This window comes from Salvia hispanica, chromosome 4, assembly GCF_023119035.1.
Source record: "Salvia hispanica cultivar TCC Black 2014 chromosome 4, UniMelb_Shisp_WGS_1.0, whole genome shotgun sequence".
Taxonomy (NCBI): domain Eukaryota; kingdom Viridiplantae; phylum Streptophyta; class Magnoliopsida; order Lamiales; family Lamiaceae; genus Salvia; species Salvia hispanica.
The window spans coordinates 42,762,929-42,784,811 of NC_062968.1; the positions used below are offsets into that span (position 1 = coordinate 42,762,929).

A 21,883-nucleotide genomic window follows, 5' to 3' on the forward strand; every position below is an offset into this window, starting at 1 on the left:
AAATGGGGGTCTTCATAGATGAAAAATGTGAATATTGGAGGAAAAAATGAAAAAATAAATTAAAAGTGGGAAAAAATGATACTCCCTCCGTCCCATTGAAGATGACTCACTTTCCTTTTTGGTTTGTCTCAATCAAGATGACCCATTACTTAAAATGGAAACACATTTATCTCTACTTTATTCCATCTCTCTTACTTTACTCTCTTTTCTTAACACACAAAATATAACTGCATAAAATCCCGTGCCGCCCAAGAAAGGGGTCATCTTCCTTGGGACGGAAGGAGTATATTTTATTGGGAAGTGGGAAATTTTTTTATTAAAAAATCCTTTTTTTTTTGCATTTTTTGAATTAAAAAAAAAATATTTTTCGCGACAGCTATAATGAAGCCCAGTCACCGGGGCGCAATTGAGTTTCACCGCCCAATGTGGGTGCGCCACGTAGCCAGACGCGTGTGTTCGTCAGAAAGGACGGAGCTCTTAGCTAAGAGCAGTGCAGTGTCGTCGGCACGAGCACAACGGTGAACAACTCTTTTGCCGTGCCGTAGGCACGACTCCACTCGTCAGATCGGTGTCCGTTGGAGATGCTCTTATAATTTATTTACTATTTTAGACCCATATAATGATATTGTTTCTTATTTTAAATAAATATTTCATAGATTGAAGAAAATAAAATGGACCGTGCATAGAACGAGTGTATTACTAGATTTTTTTTAATAAAGAGAGAGAGGATAGATTTTTTTTACAAAATGTACAAGTGGACATTTTTTAATGGGATAAAGTAAAAAAGAAAATGACCATCTTAAATAGGGTAGAGGAAGTATCATAAATGAAAGTATTGTGTGAAATTAAGATGGAATGGAGGGAGTATCATAAATGAACTACTCCCTTCGTCCCATAATAGGAGTCATATTTGGCGTGGGCATGGGCTTTAAGAAATGTAAAAATAATTGGTTAGAAAAGTTAGTAGAATATGAGGTTCACTTTTTTATATTGATTTTATAATAGAATGTGAGTGAAGTGAGTTAATGGAATGTGAGACCTACTTACCATTTGTGGTAAAAATGCAATATGACTCTTTGTGGGACGGGACCGAAATGATAAAATGTGACTCTTATTATGAGACGGAGGAAGTATTTTTAGTATTGCGAAAATTATATTTTTGGTGAGAATGTGATAATATCACAAAACGTAAGCATACAATCATCATACATATACTACGCGAAGAAATACATCAATGGCGTTTGATTCGTTAAACAATATAACAGTAATATACGATAAGAGATAAATTACATGATATATTATCAAAGTTAAATGATTAATAATGAGATATAATCTAATCTTGGCATTATGCAAGCCGACCAAGATACATTATTACGGGACGAGAAAAAAAAGCAACCAAAAGTCAAGGCCTACAGTGATGACAATCAAATTACGTTTTACTATTGTATACAAATAAATTACATAAAGATTAATAAATAAGTAATTCAAACTCTGACAAAGAAGATACTAAGCTCGGGCCCACTATTCCCATCAGGATTCATCATATAGTAGGTCTCAGAGTCCCTGGACCCCACCACCCTCTCAAAGTGGGCCCTCATGTACGTCATCTCCCCCTCCGCCGCCGTCGCGCCGCCCTCCACCGGCAGCACCCCCGCCCCCATCGACACCGCATGGAGCAATTGCATGACCTTCAAGTCATCCTCAGTTGGCTCCCTCTTCACCGCATACCCCACTTTCTTCCCATTGCAATACATGCTCCATATGGGCTCGTCCACCAGCTTGATCTTCTCCGAGGGGCTCTTCTCGCTCTCGAGGGCGATCCGCACGAGCCCGAGCCCCATGTCCTGGAGCAGCTTCCCCGTCGGGAGGGACAGCTCCAGGACCAGCATGGGGAGGCATCTCGGGTGCTCCTGGATCGCCAGGTTTACCCGAGACTTGCGGTGCCCGAATAGGGTCCCGCTCATCTGCCTCCCCCCGTGCATGTGGCCGTCATGGGTGCGCCCCGTGTGGGTTGGCCCTGGCATCTTGCACGGGGGGTTGATCACGGGGAAGGACCGGAAGACCGACTTGAACCGTTTGAGGAGCTTGGTGGATTTAGAGGGGTTTTTCTTGTGGGAGGGCGGCTCGAGGGGCCGGGGCGGGGACTGGGCCGGGTTTGGGGACCGGGGCGGGGTGGAGGCCTTGTGTTTTGGTGTTGGCATGTTACAAAGATTTTGTTGTTGTGTATGAGATCAAATTCTATGATATATATTGTGTGGGTTTTGAATTTTGATGCATTTGTGGTGGAAGTGTACATGGAGATATCAACTATAGTGGGAAGCACGATTATTTTGCTAAGGTTTGGTTTACTTGTTTTATTTAATTAGAGTTTGGTACGTTTTAGTTGGTCTTGGTAGGTTGATAATTAATTAAACTTTTTTCTACTGTTTGACTTATTTTTGGAATGAGTTACATGAATTGACCTTACTAGATACTGGTGTGTAAGCCTTGCACTTTAATTTATTCTTGAATTTCTTCTTTAGTGTACTATATAATTTTCTGGGTTTTTCTTCCGAGTTTAACACCTACAAACTTAATATGTATTGGATAACTCGAACTCTAATCTAATACTCCCTCCGTCCCTGAATAAGAGTAGCACTTTTCCATTTCGGTCCGTCCCCGATTAAGAGTAGCACTTCATTTTTATCATAAATGGTAAGTAGGTCTCACATTCCACTAACTCACTTCACTCACATTTTATTATAAAACTAATATAAAAAAGTGGGTCTCACATTCCACTAACTTTTTCAACCAATTTTTCTTTACATTTCTTAAACACGTGTTCGGTCAAAGTGCTACTCCTAATCGGAGACGGAGGGAGTACTAATTAGAAAGAAAACATCTTATCAACTTAATTATGTTTAGTACTCCTCCATTCCATAGTAATAGGGGCGTTTTTTCATTTCCGTCCGTTCCATTGTAATAGAGTCATTTCCCTTTTTAGTAAAAGTCAACACATTTTTCCACATGTACTTTACTCTCTCTTACTTTTTTCTCTCTTCATCTCTCTACTTTTTTCATTTTCCACTTTATTCTCTCTTTACTTAACTCACCTAACATAATTTTTCTTAATTTCCATGCTGAAAAGTTTTGCCTCCATTACTATAAAATAGAGGGAGTACTATAATACTCAGGCTAAAAAAACGAAAACTTCGCTATAAACCTATTCCTCATATACATGTAATTACTCGACCATGCACAACATTGCATCACTTTGTAATGTGGTTGTGTGGTTCCCTACTTAAAACATAAATAATATTTTCCCGTCCAAGAGAAATAATTATATTATTTTATTTTATTTTGGGTCATCCACTAAAATCAATTTTTATTTATTCATGATAATGAGATGTATCTTACTCCCTCCATCCCCGAATAAGAGTTACTAATTTCCATTTTGGTCCGTCCCCAATTAAGAGTAGTAGTTCACTTTTACCATAAATGGTAAGTAGGTCCCACATTCCACTATCTCATTTCACTTACATTTTATTATAAAACCAATATAAAAAAGTGGGTTTCACATTCCACTAACTTTTTCAATCAACTTTTCTTTACATTTCTTAAAACTCGTGTCCAGTCAAAGTGTTACTCCTAATGGGGACGGAGGGAGTAGTATTTTCTACTAATAATGCTTCAGTTTCATTTTTTTTCTATCTCTTAGCTTATCAATTTTGTATTAAAACTATTTCTTCACAAATACTATTCCCTCGTCCCACAATATTATGCACTTTTAATTAGACACAAGTTTTAATACAGAATTGGTAAAATAAGAAAGATGTAGAAAGAAAAGTAATTAGAGCATTGTTAGTGAAAAATGAGTTTTATTTTATTAGAGATAAAAGAGTTTTCAAAATTAGAAAGGGCATCTTTTTTGAGATGGAATAAAAATGAAAGAGTGTATATTCTTATGAGTTGGATAAAGAGTTTTTTTAGATTGAGATAGAATATGTATTCTTTTAAATAATTGTAGTTTAGGACTGCATGATACAACTGGTCGAAATATAAAAATTGAGAAAAGAAAGAAAAGTCTAAACAAGTTGAATCTTTAGAAAAATGAATATATACAAAACAATAAATAAATCATTTAATTTGGTTAAATTTCAAGGAATTTTAAGTCCATGTCATATTTATAAATTTTCTAGAAAGCAACCTTTACACTTGACGGCATTTCATAATAATCAGTAAAGTTTCTTTAAGCTTAGCAACTGAAAATAGATACAGTATATCGCAATGTATTTCATACAAGTTTAAGTGATACTGTATCTCATTTATATGTCCAAACATAAACATCAAGGTAGATTCTATCTTAACTTTTGGTATCTCCATTCGGAAGAATATTTTGGGTTTGAGCCAATCGTTTGGCCTCCTGCACAAACACGAGTTTTAATACCAAATTAGTATAATATAGGAGAAAAATAGAACGAAACAGTGATTGATGTATTGTTAATGGAGAATGAGGTCCACCTCATAAGAGAACAAAAACTTGCCAAAAATGAAAGTGGACTAATTTTGCGGGGCGGACCAAAACAGAAATAAAAAAAAAAAGAGACTATAGTTTGGGGACAGAGGGAGATGTTAGTTGCTCTGGCCTTGTCATCACAAAAATGCATTCCTAAGCGCAAAAAGAACATGCCTAAGCTATATAGAAACATAAAAGATCAAATGAAGAAAAAGAGACAAGGATAAACATTGCTGCAGCATGCATTTTCATATAAGAAATACAATCTATAAAGAACATAAAATGTAGAGGAAGCCATAATATAGCAAATATGACTGGTTTAACTTGTAACGAAAGAGAAAACAAGAGTCTAAAAACTTACGGCTGCAGATGCTGCTCGTATCTCCCTATAAGTTTCAACTTCATCAGGAAATACCTGCTCCAGTTCTTCAAGGAGATGTCTTCGCAGGCCCTGCATCATTAAAAGAGGATATAAGTTGCTAAAATTTCAAAGAATCAACTCCTACCATCACGAAGCATACAATGAAATAAGTGCAAAGTGAGCACTAAGGGAAGAATGCCTATTGACTAGGAGTCCAAACCAATTAGGTTGATCATTTTCTAACAAATTGAATGCTGGTTCCAATATCTAGCCATACTTCTTCAAAACAACTGGTTCAGAACTGACCACTGAACACTGCCAAGACCTTGCTCAGGTCTATTGAATGCCATCTTTAGAAAAGACATAGCTCAAACACTCAACCAAGAACCACAATTATGTTTATTCCAATTAACTGCGATATAGTTCTATTGCATAATCTGCAGCACCAACTACAAATGTTCCAAATGATCTTACCATTTAAAAATGTAATTTGAAATGTCACCAAGAAATCAACAGAAGCTTAGATACATAAGACTAAGAGTATCATTCATAATTGGTTAAAATATTATCCCCATGTTGGTGAGATGAAAGGGCATCAGTACAAACTCTAGTGTCCAGAATGATCAGATTGTAATTTTAGGTGCATCACCATGTGAATTAAATATGCCGTAAATTTAACTCGCAAAAAAAGCTCCATTAAGCTCAACCAACATGGAGGAAAGAAAAGAGACAACCTAGTGGTCCTTCCCTTTTAGCATATCACCTTATTACAACATGTTAATCTTGCCACGAAGACATCTACCATGTCTTTAAGATTAAAAACTAGTAGTACATGGGAAAACATATCATGCAAGTTTCTAAGTTTCTGTACATACACAACCTCCTACGTATTAGGATATCCCAAAATTCAGTTTGATTAGAATAAATGTCATCCTAATGAAGTTAAAAATCCCCTACTCAATAAAAAATGACAGCAATTGCTTAGGGCAGCTTCTAGAGCACCAAGCAAACGTTTGACTAGTACAAACCATCCTATCTATGGGGTCAAAACATATTCTAAAGTCTAAACCAAGGTTTCCACCTTCCTGACTATTCAAATTATTTATTGCAGAATCTGGTAGTTAGCAAAATCAATTAAATAATAATCAAAGAAAAATTAGCATATTCTAGTTTGAGTCTATCAGATAAAATTTGTGTTTAGGTGTGGGGGAGGTCATCAGCAACTGTTCCTAAATCCTGATACTTCATTTTGATCTGATTCTTAAAATGCAAAATCATGCAATTCACCAGAACAGATCCTTACTCCTCATTCTTCGAACAGATTGAGTTTGGAAACTCAAAATATAAACTTATCATACAATCTTGGCTTAGGATTTAACATTACAATCACTTATACTAGGATTATCAGAACTATAGCTCATTCCCACAATCATACTAGATAAATAGCCCCCACAGGTTAAATCGGAATAGACAGCTCTTTGCATAAACAACTTTTTTGCATTAAGGGAACAATTCAAGAAAACATGCACGCAGATAAACGAAGAAACTACATTAATAAGATATCCATAGATTTTTTTCTTGCTGATGAAAATGCTAAAGAAGTTATTTGCATCCATGATTCCTGATGCATATCTGTATTCAGACATAATGTGTACCATCAAACACAATACAGGTAAAATAAATATGCAAAATAAAAACAAACGTGCATCAAAATAATAAATGTATTATTGTGCAAACGAAGACCAACCTTGAAGGCATCTGTTTTCCCTTTAGTAATCTGGTTCTTGGCAATGCATCCATTCAACATATCACGAGTGAACTCATCAGGATTCTTCCCATCATCTATCAAACTACATTACAATTCGTAAATCCAGAAGAGACACAATTATTAGAAAACTAGTCTAAAATCAGATTTATCAATCATTAAAAAGAAGGAAAAAGAGGGGCTTACTTTAGAACCTCCATGGGCACCTGAATGTTACACTTTTCTGCTAATCTCGTCATATTATCCAATTCTAACACTAGATTATTCCTAAACCACAGGAAAAATACAGCCAATCATAGAAATAATCTATGGCAAACAAATTAATAACGATCAACATTAAGATTTTGAATTAGCTTAAAGCATCAATTGAACAAATACCCGACAATAGCAAACCCTAGAATCCCCAACCCCCTAAAAATACTACTAATTGAAAAAATGGAACTGGAAACTGAAGGAGGAAATTACATGCGCTGGAGGAGAGGGAGTTGGGAAGCAACATTGTAGGAGGAGACGGTGAGGTAGAGCTGATGGAGGAGGGCGAGAGTTTTCTGGATTGAATTTATAACTTGAGGCAAATTCTGTTTAGGATCGTCAACTGAGGTTGCGGCGGGGGCGGCGGTGGCTGAAGAATCCATAGGCGACGCAGCGGTTGATTGCGAGACCATAATGTTGTTTCCGCCGCCGCCTGCGGTGGTTGCCGGTGATGAATCCATATTCCTCGAAACTCTGATAGATTTTTCTAGAGAGGAAGTCTATGAATTTATGCAAGATCAATTATGTAAAATTCTACTATGAATTATGATTCCCACAATTAACCTTGTAGTAACATTTAATATATTTATACTTAGAGGGTGTTTGGTTTGCAAGATTATGTCCAGATTTAATTTTGTACTAGTATGTTTGATTCATTAGATTCAGCCTACAACTCAATCCTAGATGAATAATCATGGAAATCGAACGCCACCTAAATGTTAGTCTGTAATATTCTGAAATTTTTAATAACTTATTATGGACTTAGGCCTGCTTATTCGGCATTGACCGGTTAATTGGTTTTAATTTTTATAAATCCTAGAATCGGAAGGTCGGTTAAGAACCAGTCTATTCTAGTTCCAAACTGGAACCAATGTACTCCCTCCGTCCTATAAAAATATGTGTACTTTCCATTTTCGTCCGTCTCACAAAAATATGTGCACTCCATTTTTGGAAAATTATATCAATTTAATAATGTAGGTCTCATTATCCACTAACACTACTTTAGTCTTTAACTACCATTCTCCTCCTCTCTCTTATTTTACCATACCATCGTCCTCATGTCTTTTACTTTACCAATTTTGTCTTAATTTCCGTGTCATACACATTGCCCATATTTTTATGGGACGGAGGGAGTATAACTTTAATCCGAATTCATTTATAATTTTAAAAAGTTCAATACTAAAAAAATAATAATCCAACATCTAAAAATATAAAGTAACAAATAATACCTAAAAATTTAAATAAATACACAAAAAATACAATCAACACAATAATATTCATGTATGGGTAAGAGTGATACCAAGTGTAGTAGGTCAACTAGTTTACGTTGTCAATTTTTTTTATCTTTTTTGTTTATAACGGAACAATTAATAAAGTATTCACAAACAGTTTAAAACCGTATGTTAAATGAGTTGTTACGTAAATTTGTTATAAGGTTAAATTTTTATCATATGAAATGGTATTGTATTTGTATAAGTTCTTTTGGAAATAAAATCAAACTTATGATGTTCTACTCATAGTAGTAGTTGATAAAAAAATGGATTTAGGAAATAATTGTAGATTCAAAGTATCACCCTTAATTTAAACACTTTAAATACTTCAGAAAGAAGACAGAGTTGTAAATTTAACACTGTTTAAATCTAAAAATCACTCAATGTTTCAAATTATTTTACTTCAGTTCAATATTAATTCAATTAAGTTAGATTTATTAGTATATGAAATTATTAAAAAATTAAAATTAAATTATAACCCGGTTCCCGGTTAAGAACGAGTCGTTTCTGGTTAGAATCAAAACCGATTTTATTTAAAAAGTTGGAACCGTAACCGGTTTCCTATTATCGGTTCCTAAATTAACCGGACGGTTCCCATTCCAATTTCGGTTAACCGAGAATCGTTTAAGCACCCCTACATGTTGGTACTTAAGTCACAAAAATTATCAAGTGAAAGGAGTACACAATAAATTGTGCATGTAATCTATAGGAGATTGAAGAAAATAACAAAATTATCATTATGAATTAAGTATTTAACAAAATTAAAGAAATAAAAAGTTTTTCTACATATATTTTTTCTGGTAATCGGAGGAAGAGGAAGTGGAAGTGAAAAGACTTGTGATGATAAATTGAACGGGAGAGATAGAAATGAAAGGTTTTTGAAGTGAAAAAGAAAGCCGCCCCCTATCTGATAAATAATTTCTACGCTCGTTTCGTAAAAATAATTTAATAAATAGTTAGTTAAAGTGAAGGGAAGACAAAACAAGAAAGAGAATAATGTAAAGAAAAATTTTAATTAAATTATTTTTTCTTATTTTACATTCTCTTCAGTCTAACTATTTATTACTCCCTTCGTCCGTGAAACGTTGTCCAATTTTATTATTTTGGTCTGTCCGCGAAATATTGTCCACTTTGCTTTTTTTCCATTTTTGTGGCTGAAACGTAACTGTTCCATTATTATGGACACTCTAATGCACCAAAAGTATTATTTTTTTCAATAAGACAATAACAACAAATATCAACAACACCATATCATTTTATAAACGTTATAATATCATTTTTTCAGTCTTTTATATAATACCACACAATTGGAATTTCGTCTGCATCGTCCTTAAATTTTCTTTAATTTGATATATTTTTTGTTAAAATAATTTATACTATTTAAAAAGTTTTAGCAAATTTAAATTTTGAATTATTTCAGGAGAGAAAAAGTGAATTCCAAATAAGATACTCCCTCCATCGTATTTTGCCATTTCGGGCCGTCCCACAATAAGTGTCACTTTTCACTTCACTCACATTTTATTATAAAATCAATATAAAAGTGGACTTCACATTTTATTAGGAGCATTACATTGCTTTGTTCGAGCCTCCAAGTTAGGTTCGTCGACATCTACGAGTTTGGGTGCTTCTGCTTGATTTGAGAAAAGTCGTTACATCTTTGGGGGATATTACGTCAATTCGTGAACACTAGTCGGAGCGTATCTCATCTTGCAGAAAGACGGATACCTCGATTCAACTTGAAGAAGAAAATAATTTGCTTTCTTGTAACCTTGTTATATCAATGTTGTTGTTATTTTACCATTCTAGTTTTTTTTTTAAAAATTTGTAATATCAAGAGTTTCTCGTGTACGGCTAAAATATTTTCAACATGAGGGGGAAGGATGGATCGTACCAGAGAGTTTGTCAAGCATGGAACATTTTTGCATACATTTTTGTGGAGAGAAGCTATGGGGAAACGATTTTGCGACAAGAAGATGATTTGAGAGTAATATTTTGCAAAGCTAGGTCAATTAATTGAGGGTATTTAAGTAATCAAACTAAATTATACGCCCTCCGTTCCTGAAAAGTATAAATATTTGGTTCGACTTGAGTTTTAATGCATAATTGGTAAAGAAAAAGAAAGATAAAGAAAAAAAAGTAATTAAAATATTGTTAGTGCATGATAGGTGTCATTTTTTAGAGAGAAGAAATTTTCAAAATTCGAATATTCATACTTTTTAGGAACGGACTAAAATAAAAATTGTTCATACTTTTCAGGAATGGACTAAGTATTTCATATAGATAAATAAACCCACCTTCCGGGGTTGGTTCAATTATCCTGCCAAAACATGGAGGACAATGCAGGTCTTTCCGAACTGAACAACAACAAAAGCTTATTGTTAATTTATTTTTTAAATTAAACAATAAGTAGAGCCATGATAAATAATACTCTTTTCATTTAAAAAATAAATAACGTTTGAAACGTTTTTGGTTTTAATGCACAATTGGTAAAATAAGAGAGAGATAGAAAGAAAAACCGATTGACGTATTGTTAGTGGAGAATGAGATCCACCTTATTAAAGTGAAAAAAGTTTCCTTAAATAGAATTGGTCTATTTTAAGGGTCATCCCAAAATGATAAATACTCCATTCGTCCTACTAAAGATGACTTACTTTCCTTTTTGGTTTGTCCCAATCAAGATGACTCATTACTTAAAATAGAAACACATTATCTCTACTTTATTCCCTCTCTCTTACTTTACTCTCTCCACTTAACACATAAAATAAAATTGTATAAAATCTCGTGTCACGAAAGAAGGGATCATTTTCCTTGAGACAGAGGAAGTATGATCTATCTCACTTTGGTCCTACAAAAGATGTGACACTTGTTGTGGGATGACATAAAATTTTAGAAACTTTTATTTTGTATTAACTAGAAAAAGAAAATATAACTTTTATATTAATGTGATAGAATTTTTTTTCAAAAGTCAAAATATACTCCCTCCGTCCCATAGTAGATGTCACACTTTCCTTTTTAGTTTGTCCCACTAAAAATGACACATTTTTTCTTTCCGAAAAAGTTCATTCTCACATCAATTATAAAATTATATTTCCTCTCACCACTTAACACACAAAATAACATCTCCTAAAATCATATGTCATCTTCCAAGTGTGGCATCTACTGTGAGAAGGAGTGAGTAACATTTTTAATGGGATAATTAAAAAAAATGAGGCATTTTTCGTGATGGAGAGAGATATCCAAGCAATTAAAATAACGAAGTCAGAGGGCTAAAAGTCTTGATCACTGATGTTGGCAAGGCCGGCCAGCTTGCACAATCAACCCTATTACACTAAGTTCATATATACTAAGTCAGAAATAGACAATAGTAGTATTGATTACAATACGAATAAAAAGAAGTTTGAACATCGAACATCATCACTCTACAACGCCAAAAGTCTCTAACAAATGTTGAATATAACATTAAACATTTCATATCATCACCACTAGTCTTCTGCAACCTACATTAAAAAAATGACAATACCTTCATGGCTTTTCCTTATACCTGTACTCATATCTTGGTCGACCTCCCTTGCCCTCCCCTCCGAGCAATCAACTCTCGTGGCCCTAAAGCGTCACATATTTAAAGGAAACACTCATCACATATTAGCCCAAAATTGGTCGGAGACGGCCTCCGTTTGCACGTGGATGGGAGTCACTTGTGCCTCATCCCCGGACAGAGTCACTGCACTCAACATCTCCACCATGGGACTGACGACAACTCTCCCTTCTATGCTCGGCAATCTCTCTTCTCTCGTTTATCTCGATTTGCGCAACAACAACTTCTATGGCGATTTGCCTGAGGATTTGTCGAATCTGCCTAGATTGAGGGCCCTCAACTTGTATAACAACAGTTTTAGTGGACTCATTCCTCTCTCCTTGTTCAACATCTCCAGCCTCCAGAGTTTGATCATAGCATCTAATTTGCTAAGAGGGAATATTCCTCAACAAATTGGCAATCTTAGTAATCTCAAGGAGTTTTATGGAGGAGTCAACAGGTTTAGTGGAGCTATACCAAGTGGGATTGGAGGGTTAAGGATGCTTGAATATCTCTATCTTGGGAGCAACATGCTTCAAGGTTAGTACTATATCATTAACACTCTCTTGGATAACTTTATTTAATTTTATTGTTGTGTGCATTAGCATTCATAAATTTTATTGTTGTGTGCATTAGCATTCATAAATTTTTATGTGGAAAACTAGTAATCTGCAGTAAAAAAATTTTCATAATTAGATGCATGATTTTTGTACTAGGAGATCCATATGCGTTCCATCTATTAATGAGATGTCTAGACAATATAAACAGTGAGATTCATACGAGATAAACCACTATAAAATTTATCTAAAATTATAATAGTAGTCAAAGGGATAAATGTCAGCTGGTTAATCATAAAATACAATCTAATTTCGGCATTATGAAAGTGGATCAAGGTACATTATCACAATCCAAGATTTTGAACAAAACGCAACTGAAAAAGAAATTAAATTAGTTATAACCTTTAATGTCAATTAATCATGGACAACCGTAGGAGTGTAGGACCCCTAAATGGAGAACAATGTAAGAGTGATCGGTTAATAGAATTATTCGGAGGTGCGAATGTCCTAATACTTAAAAAAACTTACTCTTCAGTCCGCTATCAAGAGTTCCATTTCTTGATGCCACGAATTTTAAGATATATTAAGAAAAGTGGATAGAAAAAAGTTAGTGGAATATGAGTCATACTATTATAGTTTTAAATAAAATGTGAGTGAAATGAATAGAGGAATGTGATACCCTATTACCATTTATAGTAAAAATGGACCGCGACTCCTATTTGCAGACAAATTAAAACGAAAAAACGAGACTCCAATTCGTGGACAGAGGGAGTATTTTTAAGGATGAAAAAATTGAGATGCAAATTTACTTACATTAGAAAATTTTTATAAAAATAATAACAATTTAGGACGCAAAAGAAAGCGTTCTTAAATTAAAAATAAATTAACTTAATTTCTTTTATTTTTTTTAAAACGCTATTATTTGCATCCTATAATTTTAGTTGAAATACCAATAATAAGAATGTTTTTTGAATGGATAGTGACAAATTCAGAAACGCAAATTAGCATCCTTAATTGCATTAAAAATGTCTTCAAACAGATTTTTTTTAAAAATAGAATGTCCCAATATTATGACGCATGAATACCACATTCAATTAAGATTATTAAATTATAATTGAAAATGACATTAGATTAATCAACCCAAATCGGTTGGGTCTCCGTGCTTGTCTCAGATGAAGACATCCTTACACGAATACACGATAACTTAGTCAACCCATTTTATTTTTATATGATCATCATATTGTTAAAGATATTAGGTAATAAAGATGGATCTCGTACTTCCTTTTTATTGTTTGCCCAGGACCAGGATCAACCTTGCAAATATAGAATAGAAATAGACACCTTGTTTAAGTTTGAGTGTCACTAAAATATCTTTTATAAAAAATTAATAGAAAATTATACCAAAGTAGAATACCAAAGTAAAAATATACCAAATATAGAATAGAAATAGACACCTTGTTTGTTTAAGTTTGAGTGCCACATGAAATTAATTTAGTGTCAACTATTTCGGCCGGTTGAACAAATTTAAGAATTTGGTCAATATTAGGTTGGTTTTATAGACTTTAGTGATTTATGATCTTTCTTCTTTGTTGACTTAATTGATTCGCGACAAGAAGTAAGTTTGCATAACTTGATTACCAAATTGACTGCCGCCATTTACGAATTAGTGGTGTGCGTTTTAGGTTTGCATCTACTGTTTAGTTTTAGACTTTTTGTCAATATTGTTTTAGATTTTTTGTCAATTTTACTTCTATATGATGTCTTTTATTTTGACAATAATATATACTCCCTCCAAATGTCCTTTAATGATCGATTCAAGTTTTAAAAAATTGTTTGATTTTATAATAAAATTATTAGAATGTGAATCTTATTTTTATATATTTATCTTAGAATAAAATATGAGTAAATTGAGTTAGAGTAATGTGAGGTCACTTGCTAAATATTAAAAAAGTAAAATGAGACATCTACATCGGACGGGCAAAGAAAATAGAAAATTTAATGGTGGACAGAAGGAGTGTTTGTTTTATGAACTAAGAATTCAAACTTTCAAAACTTGTAAGAAGCTAGGGTTCCTAGCTATTCCATCGAATCACTAATTTTATACTCCCTCCATCCCATACAATTTGTTCAGTTTGATCCGGCGCAAATTTTAAAAAATTATTTAACTTTGTATTAAATGGAATTGTGTAGTAGAATAAGGGTCACACATTGAGGAGATCGAGGGGTGTATTTAATGTCTATTTTTTTTTATAGATTTGAAATGGGATGAATTTTGTGAGACGTATGAAAATTAGAAAATGGGACAAACTTTGTGGAATTGAGAGAGTATTAAATTTTGATATTTCTCACAATTCTCGTGGGAAATTCTGATTGAGGTTAGGTACTCATTAAATAATCAATTAGCAAGTGATTTTTCCTTTTTCTTTTTTAAAACTATTTATCGTACTTTTTATTTTATTTTTCTCCCTACTCTTTTTTATGAAATTTTGATTTTGCAACGCAAATTAAAAAGTTAAGGGACACATCTCACTTTCTGTTAGACCAATCTCTCTAAAACCTGATGTTATTCGGCAGGTCCAATCCCTGAAGAAATAAGCAATCTTGATCATCTACAAGAGATTGGATTAAGCAACAACACTTTGAGTGGTCCTATACCAGTTGGATTGTTCAACATTTCCACACTGAGAATAATCTCAATGATCATGAACAATCTCTCTGGATCTCTCCCATCCACCATGGGCCACAACTTGCCCAATCTTGAATATCTGTCTCTCTACATGAACAACCTCAGTGGTAGAATACCAGACTCCATCTCCAACTCAACCAAACTCATACAAATAACCCTTCAACGAAACAAGCTCTCCGGCCCCATTCCACACTCCTTGGGAAGCCTCAAGCTCCTAGATTGTCTCCACTTATTTGGCAACCAACTAACAAACAATGCACCTGATCAAGAACTCACCTTCCTAACTTCCTTAACAAATTGTCCCATGCTTAGAGACCTAGTCGTGTCATACAATCCTCTTCGCGGTCGCCTTCCTTCTTCTATAGGAAATTTCTCCACTTCCTTGCTTAGGCTTTACATATCGGGTTGTGTGCTCGTTGGGGAAATCCCGGATCATATAGGAAACCTTACCAATTTAAACAATTTAGACCTAACAGGTAATGACTTGTCTGGATTTGTTCCAACCACGATCCGAGGTATGCTACGTCTGCAAGGCTTGTCACTTAGCCAGAACAAGCTACAAGGACCGTTGCCAGATAATCTATGTGATATGCCAGAGTTGAGCCATTTGAAATTAGGGAAAACCCTAGTTTCAGGTCCTATCCCAAACTGCATAGGAAATGCCACTTCTCTTAGAGTGCTTCATTTGTATTCGAATAGATTGAACTCGACTCTGCCACGGAGCATTTGGAGCCTCAAAGACCTCCTGGAGCTTGACCTATCTTCGAATTCTCTGACTGGCAACCTGTCTCAACAAACTGAAGATCTGAAGGTTGCAACTTACATAAACCTCTCCAGAAACGCGTTCACTGGCACCATCCCTGACGCGTATGGCAGCATGAACAACTTGATGATCTTTTCTCTTGCGAGCAACGAGCTCCAAGGATCCATACCACAATCCCTTGGCAAAATGATAAGCCTGGTTTCGTTAGACTTATCGGACAATGCTCTCTCGGGGGAGATACCTAGAGCATTAGAAAACCTCCAATTCCTAACCTATTTCAATGTGTCTTTCAACAAACTAAGTGGTGAGATCCCTAGTGGAGGGCCTTTCAGTAATTTCAGCTACTCCCTCTTCGCATCCAACGAAGGCTTATGCAGTGCTCGTGACTCGCCATACGTGGATAGATGTAAGAAGAAGGGGAAGAAGAGCAAAAGAAGAATCATAGTTGTTGTGATTGTATCTTCCACTGTGGTGGCATTTCTCATCACATCCTTCTCAGTCCTAACATGGACAACGAGGAGGCGTAGAAGACGAGCAACGGAACAACCTAGCTCACACAACATCAAAGAGATGGAGAGGTTTTCATACCACGAGCTCAAACAAGCTACCAACGACTTCAGCAACGAAAAGCTACTTGGAAGTGGGGGCTTCGCCTCGGTCTACCTGGCGAATTTTGACAACGGGAACCACTTCGCAGTCAAAGTGTTTAATCTCGGGCGAGAATACGCTTCTAGAAGCTTCGAAAGGGAGTGCTACATGCTGAGCAAGTTGAGGCATCGGAATCTGACGAAAGTGATCAGTGCTTGCTCGAATCATGATTTCAAAGCTTTGCTTCTTGAGTATATGCAGAACGGGAGTCTAGAGGATTGGTTGTATGGCGATGGATTCTTCTTGGATGTTGTGCAGAGGATCGAGGTGATGATCGACGTTGCGTTGGCTTTGGAGTATCTGCACCATGGCTATGTGAAGCCTGTGATTCATTGTGATTTGAAGCCGAGCAATGTATTGTTGGATAAGGATATGGTGGGGCATATCACTGATTTTGGGATTACTAAGTTGTTGGGAGAGGAAAACAGTGTTGTGCGCACACAAACTTTGGCTACTCTGGGTTATATGGCACCAGGTAATTAACTTAGCTTTCTTTCTCAATATATATACACAAACTTTCTTACTAGTTACTAATAATATGCATGTTTAACTTGTTAGAATGTGAGAAATATGTTGGAGGATTAATTTAGTTTGAAGGAAATATTTGAGAGGATAGTTGGTGGAATATATGGCAAATGGTTTAGAAGATGGTGGCAACTTGTGCAAAATGATACAACTCACCCATATCCATTCCAACCTTTTCCTTTTCTTTTTTTCAGAATATGGGAACGAAGGAGTGGTGTCTAGTGCATGTGATGTATATAGCTATGGTATTCTATTAATGGAAACATTCACAAGAAAGAAGCCGACAAACGACGTGTTTGGGGGAGAATTAAGCTTGAGGAGTTGGATAGATGCTCTGCTTCCTGATTCAGTTAATCAGGTTGTGGATTCAACCTTATTGAGAGAGGAAGATGAGCATTTTACTGAAAAAATGTGGTGCGTTTCGTCGATTTTGGCCTTGGCCATGACTTGCACAGTTCAATCTCCGAAGGATAGGATGAATATGAAGAATGTGTTGGCAGCTTTGGAAAAGATCAAGCTTCATATCACCTCAACGCCGGATGTTAGCATATAAGTCCCATTGCCTACTTTGTAGATATATTTTGATTGATTTGGCTTTAGCGTTTGGAAGCACTGCAAAAAATAAAAAATAAAAAAATTTAAAGATATTTTTTAATGCAATTAAAGACGCTAATTTATATTTTTAAATATACCACCAGCGTTTTAAAAAAATCCTTATTGTTGGTGTCTCAACTAAAGTTAGAGGACACAAATGAAATTATTTCGATAAATATGAAATTAATTTTCTGAAAGAAATTGTAGCATTATCTTCAGACAACAAGTCTAGAATATGTAAAACCATTCATTGCACAAACCCATCGTTAGATCTTTGTTGCTCGTGAACAAATTTGACTATAGTGAAGTTTTGAAAGAACGGAAACAAATTAAAAGAACTTCGTATGATTGAGAATGTCATGAGACTGAAAGGAATCATCACCAAAGTGTACACAATTCCAAAATGTAACACTGAGGCAGTGCCTCAATGAGTTCAGCGACAAATTTTATTCACAAATACAGAAACAGACAGCCTAAATCATGACTGTTGCACAGTTTCGCGAAGGGGAAGAAATGGCAAAAGCACCTGCTGGCTCGATCATGAAATGGTTACTTGTACCTAAGAAATTGGATGAGGCTGCAAGGCTTTCTGGACAAGTTCGGTCTGCTCCTTGACGTGAACTTGGTAAAAGCCGGTTGCAGTAGCAGCAGACGGACCTCGGCCAGCGTACTTGACGTCATCCGCGGTACCTCTATTGAGAGCTTTCATCGCAGTTCCAAGCCGTGGCAAGATGTGGCTGTATGCTCCCATGTTCATGGGCTCTTCCTGGCACCACACGACTTCTGCATCTGTAACAATCACAAACCAAAGAAGCCATCACTCAACATGATGATTCACATAATCTGTTTGGAGTCGGTAACCTCAAGATCGACTTGTGAATCATTAAATAGAATAGAGTTAGTGATGTCTTGTGTCCCCAACTTGCAACATTTTCCATAAAAATGTTCCCAACTTATGTTTTGTGGACACAAAACACTATTAATCAAAAATCAAAATCCACCTCAATAAGTTATAATCCACCAAGAATCCGGTGGGTTGACTCATTCCGTTTCGAACAGATCAAGCAATACATAAATTAAACTTTTCGACAAGTTGGGGTTTAGAAGAAAAAATGTAAGTTGGGGACATTTCTTGAAAAATGTTAGTAAAAGTTTGGGACGCAACATGATGAACCCTTATCAGTATTGAATAAGTGGCTTAAGATGCCAATAATTTATGTGCAATTATTCAATTAAACAACATTTATTGTATAAGACGTACTTGGGTATCTTTTCAGCTCACGTTGGATAAGATCATATGGGAAGGGGCAAAGCTGCTCAACCCTACAAATTGCGACATCTTTGCCATTCACTTTTTTCCTCTCTTCATCAAGCTCATAATAAATCTGCAAATATGAACCATAGACTATAGTTGTAAAATCATAATCAATATAATAACCGACTCTCGAGCATTGACTTTGTTATTTCCTTTATTATTCATTTTAAATTTCTTTTTTTTGGGGGGTTGGGAGGATTCAGAACGAAGAATATCTCATACCTTGCCAGAGCAAAGAACCAAACGTCTAATACCCTCTTCAAGATCTGAGTGGTCATTTTGGTCCTTTATGAGACGTTTAAATCTTGTTCCTTGCTTGTCAAAACCTGGGTGTCCTTGAACATCATCAAACTCTGATAAATTTGATTTACATTCCTTGTGACGAAGTAAATTCTTTGGGGACATCACAATGAGGGGTTTACGGAATTCCCTATGAATCTGGAACAAATACGCAAAATGTGAGAAACTAGATACAGCTGCTCAGTCTTAGGGATTTACCGATTTAGTGAGTTAAAATCACTTACCTGGCGACGCAAAACGTGGAAATAATTTGCAGGAGTAGTAACATTAACCACCTGCCAATTGCATTCCTGAATCTGTTTCCTAAGGGTAGGGTCCATCTCGGGGATAACATAGGGATGTTCATCACTCATCTGTATTATAGCATAAAGTCACCTATTCAGTTCAAGAATGAAACAACCATACACATAGACTTCGAAACTATATGTGACTGACCAGATACAATGTTTTAAAAGACACTGTAATTTAAGAAAAAGGGGCTAAGAGAGTGTTTGGGAAACAATAAGCCCTTCAAAATAGTGTATAAGAGAGGGTTTAGAGCTTAAAGCTCCTTGACAATGGATCATATTAGCTCTTAAAATAAGATGTCAAAAGTTTATAAGCTCTTCTGGAAAGACGGGAAAGCCACAACTGAGCGCAGGAAAAGGTCCTAATTCTGGAAGCCAAGAAGATAACTATTAAACACTGCACTCTTTCAGTGGCTAGAAAACATAATTTGTTCTGATTTTTTCCCAGGAAAATAGTTAATGGATGATGATGAAGCGCAACCTAGTTGGTGAAACACTTCTCCTCCACCCAAGAGGCCGGAATTCGAGTCACCACGGGGGTAAATGGGGAACCATTATTGATCCTCTTTTTAAAATAGGAAATGTACTTTTAGAATGGAGTGGAATACCCCTCTGTTCTAAGCTATCTTTATTACTCTTCCTCAATGAGCTTTTAGAATGTCTTAACAAACATCATTCAGCCAGTGAAGACAAGTAACACAATAATAAGTTATAAGCAGAGTAGAAAGATCAAAAGGAGATACCTGAAGTAAACGCTCCAAACGAGCACTTGAGTGTTCAGGACCTTGACCATCATATCCATGAGGCAGTAGGACAACTAATCCAGTTTGACGCAACCATTTTGCCTCCCCACTGCTAATAAATTGGTCAAATATCACCTGAGCCCCGTTGGCAAAGTCACCAAATTGGGCTTCCCAGAGTACCAACGAATTGGGATTTTCCATGGAATAACCTAGTTCGAAGCCTAAAACTCCAAACTCCGAAAGAGAGCTGGAAATGGGCAAGAAACAATAGTAAATAGTAGAATTTTCACATGCTCGTGAACAATTACCTAAGAATTTTAGAGCCCTAAAGGAAAAGGACCAACCTTGTATCAAATAAAAAAGTAAAGAACATATGTTTTTTTTGGCTTTCTAAACATCCAAAATTACAAGAGTTCAGAAGGCACAAGAATCACGTATCGGCACTCCTTTTCTTTGTATGTAAGAACTTTTTAACTATTGTATAAAAAAACAAGGTAAAAAGTTTCTAACAAACAAGTATTTCATCCCAGTCAACTCCATGGAAAAATAAATATCACATTCAATGTTTATAGTTCAGCTGACATTAATTCATTCTTCAATATCAGAAATTTACTAAGAAAAAACCTAATCAAACAATCGGTTAGAAAGTTGTGGTTGTTAACTGCTTTTGCACAAATATTGCTCACTTGAAACAATAAATCCCAACTAGAGCGTGATATGGATGTTGGTTGGAAAGTTTATAATTGAGGAGAGTGTGAAGTAGTCTTGTGCTCATATTTATCGACAGCCTTTACTCCGTATCAATTTGGTGTGGTGAACGATGCTCAATTCTCTGACAGACGCCACACTCGTGTGGATAGATTGGAGAAGGCTATAGCAAAGAGAAGTTGCAGTCCCAAAAGACGGTAGATCAAATCGAGGCTTTAAATTCTAAGTTAGAGGATTTCATATGGGAGATTCGAGCTTCTCGTGCTTCACCATTGATGACCTTTCCGAAGTTTGATGGATCTGGGGCTCTCGTGTGGCTCGCGCGGGAAACTTTAGCCAGGGCATTGCTGGACTGGATATGGCATTGATGGCTACATCGACACATCTATCCGATGGTGTTTTGTTGATGAGGAAATATAGGTTTGCCCGCGCGAGCCACACGAGAGGCTTAGATCGATCAAACTTCAGAAAGGTCATCTGTGGTGAAACATGAGAAGCTCGCAACTACAACGTGAAATCCTGAATTCAAAGCCTCGATCTGAATTGCCGTCTTTTGGGATGGTAACTCCATATCCGCAATAGCCTTCAACAATCCATCCAGACGCACGAGTGTGGCATCTGTGCGAGGATTGACCATCGTTCATCCCACCAAATTGACACAGAGTAAAGGCCGGAGACTGATGAACAATAACATAAACTAGAAGGAAACTCTGATACTTAAAGAAATCGATAGAAATGGAAAATAACATAATGGAATTAATCGACTACAACAAAATAATCCTCACGTAGGAGGCCATTCCTCACATAGGAGGCCACGATCAAAATACCATTCTACCTCTTATCTTTTCCCAAGATGTCTCTAACTAATAAGACCATCCTTTATATAGAAAAGGATACTGAATCCTACTGCGGTTAGAAAAGAAAACTAATCCTGATTCTAATCAAAACAATTAATAATATTGGACACAATTAAGATAAAATCAAATCAAATCCTACCTAACCGATTAAGGAAGTAAATTAATAAATAAATCTAATAAAA

General features: G+C 35.7%; 4 protein-coding genes across 4 annotated transcripts; 1 reads left to right on the top strand and 3 right to left on the bottom strand.

The window, feature by feature from the left end:
• Positions 1–1,301: 1,301 nt before the first annotated feature.
• Positions 1,302–2,201, bottom strand: LOC125221119 (protein MIZU-KUSSEI 1). Its single transcript, XM_048123243.1, has one exon. It carries the CDS (start codon positions 2,199–2,201, stop codon positions 1,485–1,487), a length of 717 nt encoding a protein of 238 aa, XP_047979200.1. The 3' UTR covers positions 1,302–1,484.
• Positions 2,202–4,203: 2,002 nt separating this feature from the next.
• Positions 4,204–7,416, bottom strand: LOC125219728 (mediator of RNA polymerase II transcription subunit 10b-like). The gene is made up of 5 exons (XM_048121777.1): positions 7,087–7,416; positions 6,808–6,888; positions 6,604–6,706; positions 4,857–4,946; positions 4,204–4,402 (listed from the first exon to the last, which is right to left on the bottom strand). The coding sequence occupies exons 1-5, from the start codon at positions 7,332–7,334 to the stop codon at positions 4,343–4,345; spliced, it is 582 nt and encodes a 193-aa protein (XP_047977734.1). The 5' UTR covers positions 7,335–7,416; the 3' UTR covers positions 4,204–4,342.
• Positions 7,417–11,580: 4,164 nt separating this feature from the next.
• On the top strand, positions 11,581–17,544 carry LOC125220126 (probable LRR receptor-like serine/threonine-protein kinase At3g47570). The gene is made up of 3 exons (XM_048122264.1): positions 11,581–12,258; positions 14,850–16,847; positions 17,092–17,544. Exons 1-3 carry the CDS (start codon positions 11,655–11,657, stop codon positions 17,448–17,450), a joined length of 2,961 nt encoding a protein of 986 aa, XP_047978221.1. The 5' UTR covers positions 11,581–11,654; the 3' UTR covers positions 17,451–17,544.
• Positions 17,545–17,818: 274 nt separating this feature from the next.
• LOC125221120 (2-oxoglutarate dehydrogenase, mitochondrial-like) lies at positions 17,819–21,481 on the bottom strand. The gene is made up of 6 exons (XM_048123244.1): positions 21,308–21,481; positions 20,137–20,526; positions 19,331–19,459; positions 19,029–19,244; positions 18,753–18,876; positions 17,819–18,280 (listed from the first exon to the last, which is right to left on the bottom strand). The coding sequence occupies exons 1-6, from the start codon at positions 21,479–21,481 to the stop codon at positions 18,051–18,053; spliced, it is 1,263 nt and encodes a 420-aa protein (XP_047979201.1). The 3' UTR covers positions 17,819–18,050.
• Positions 21,482–21,883: the final 402 nt, after the last annotated feature.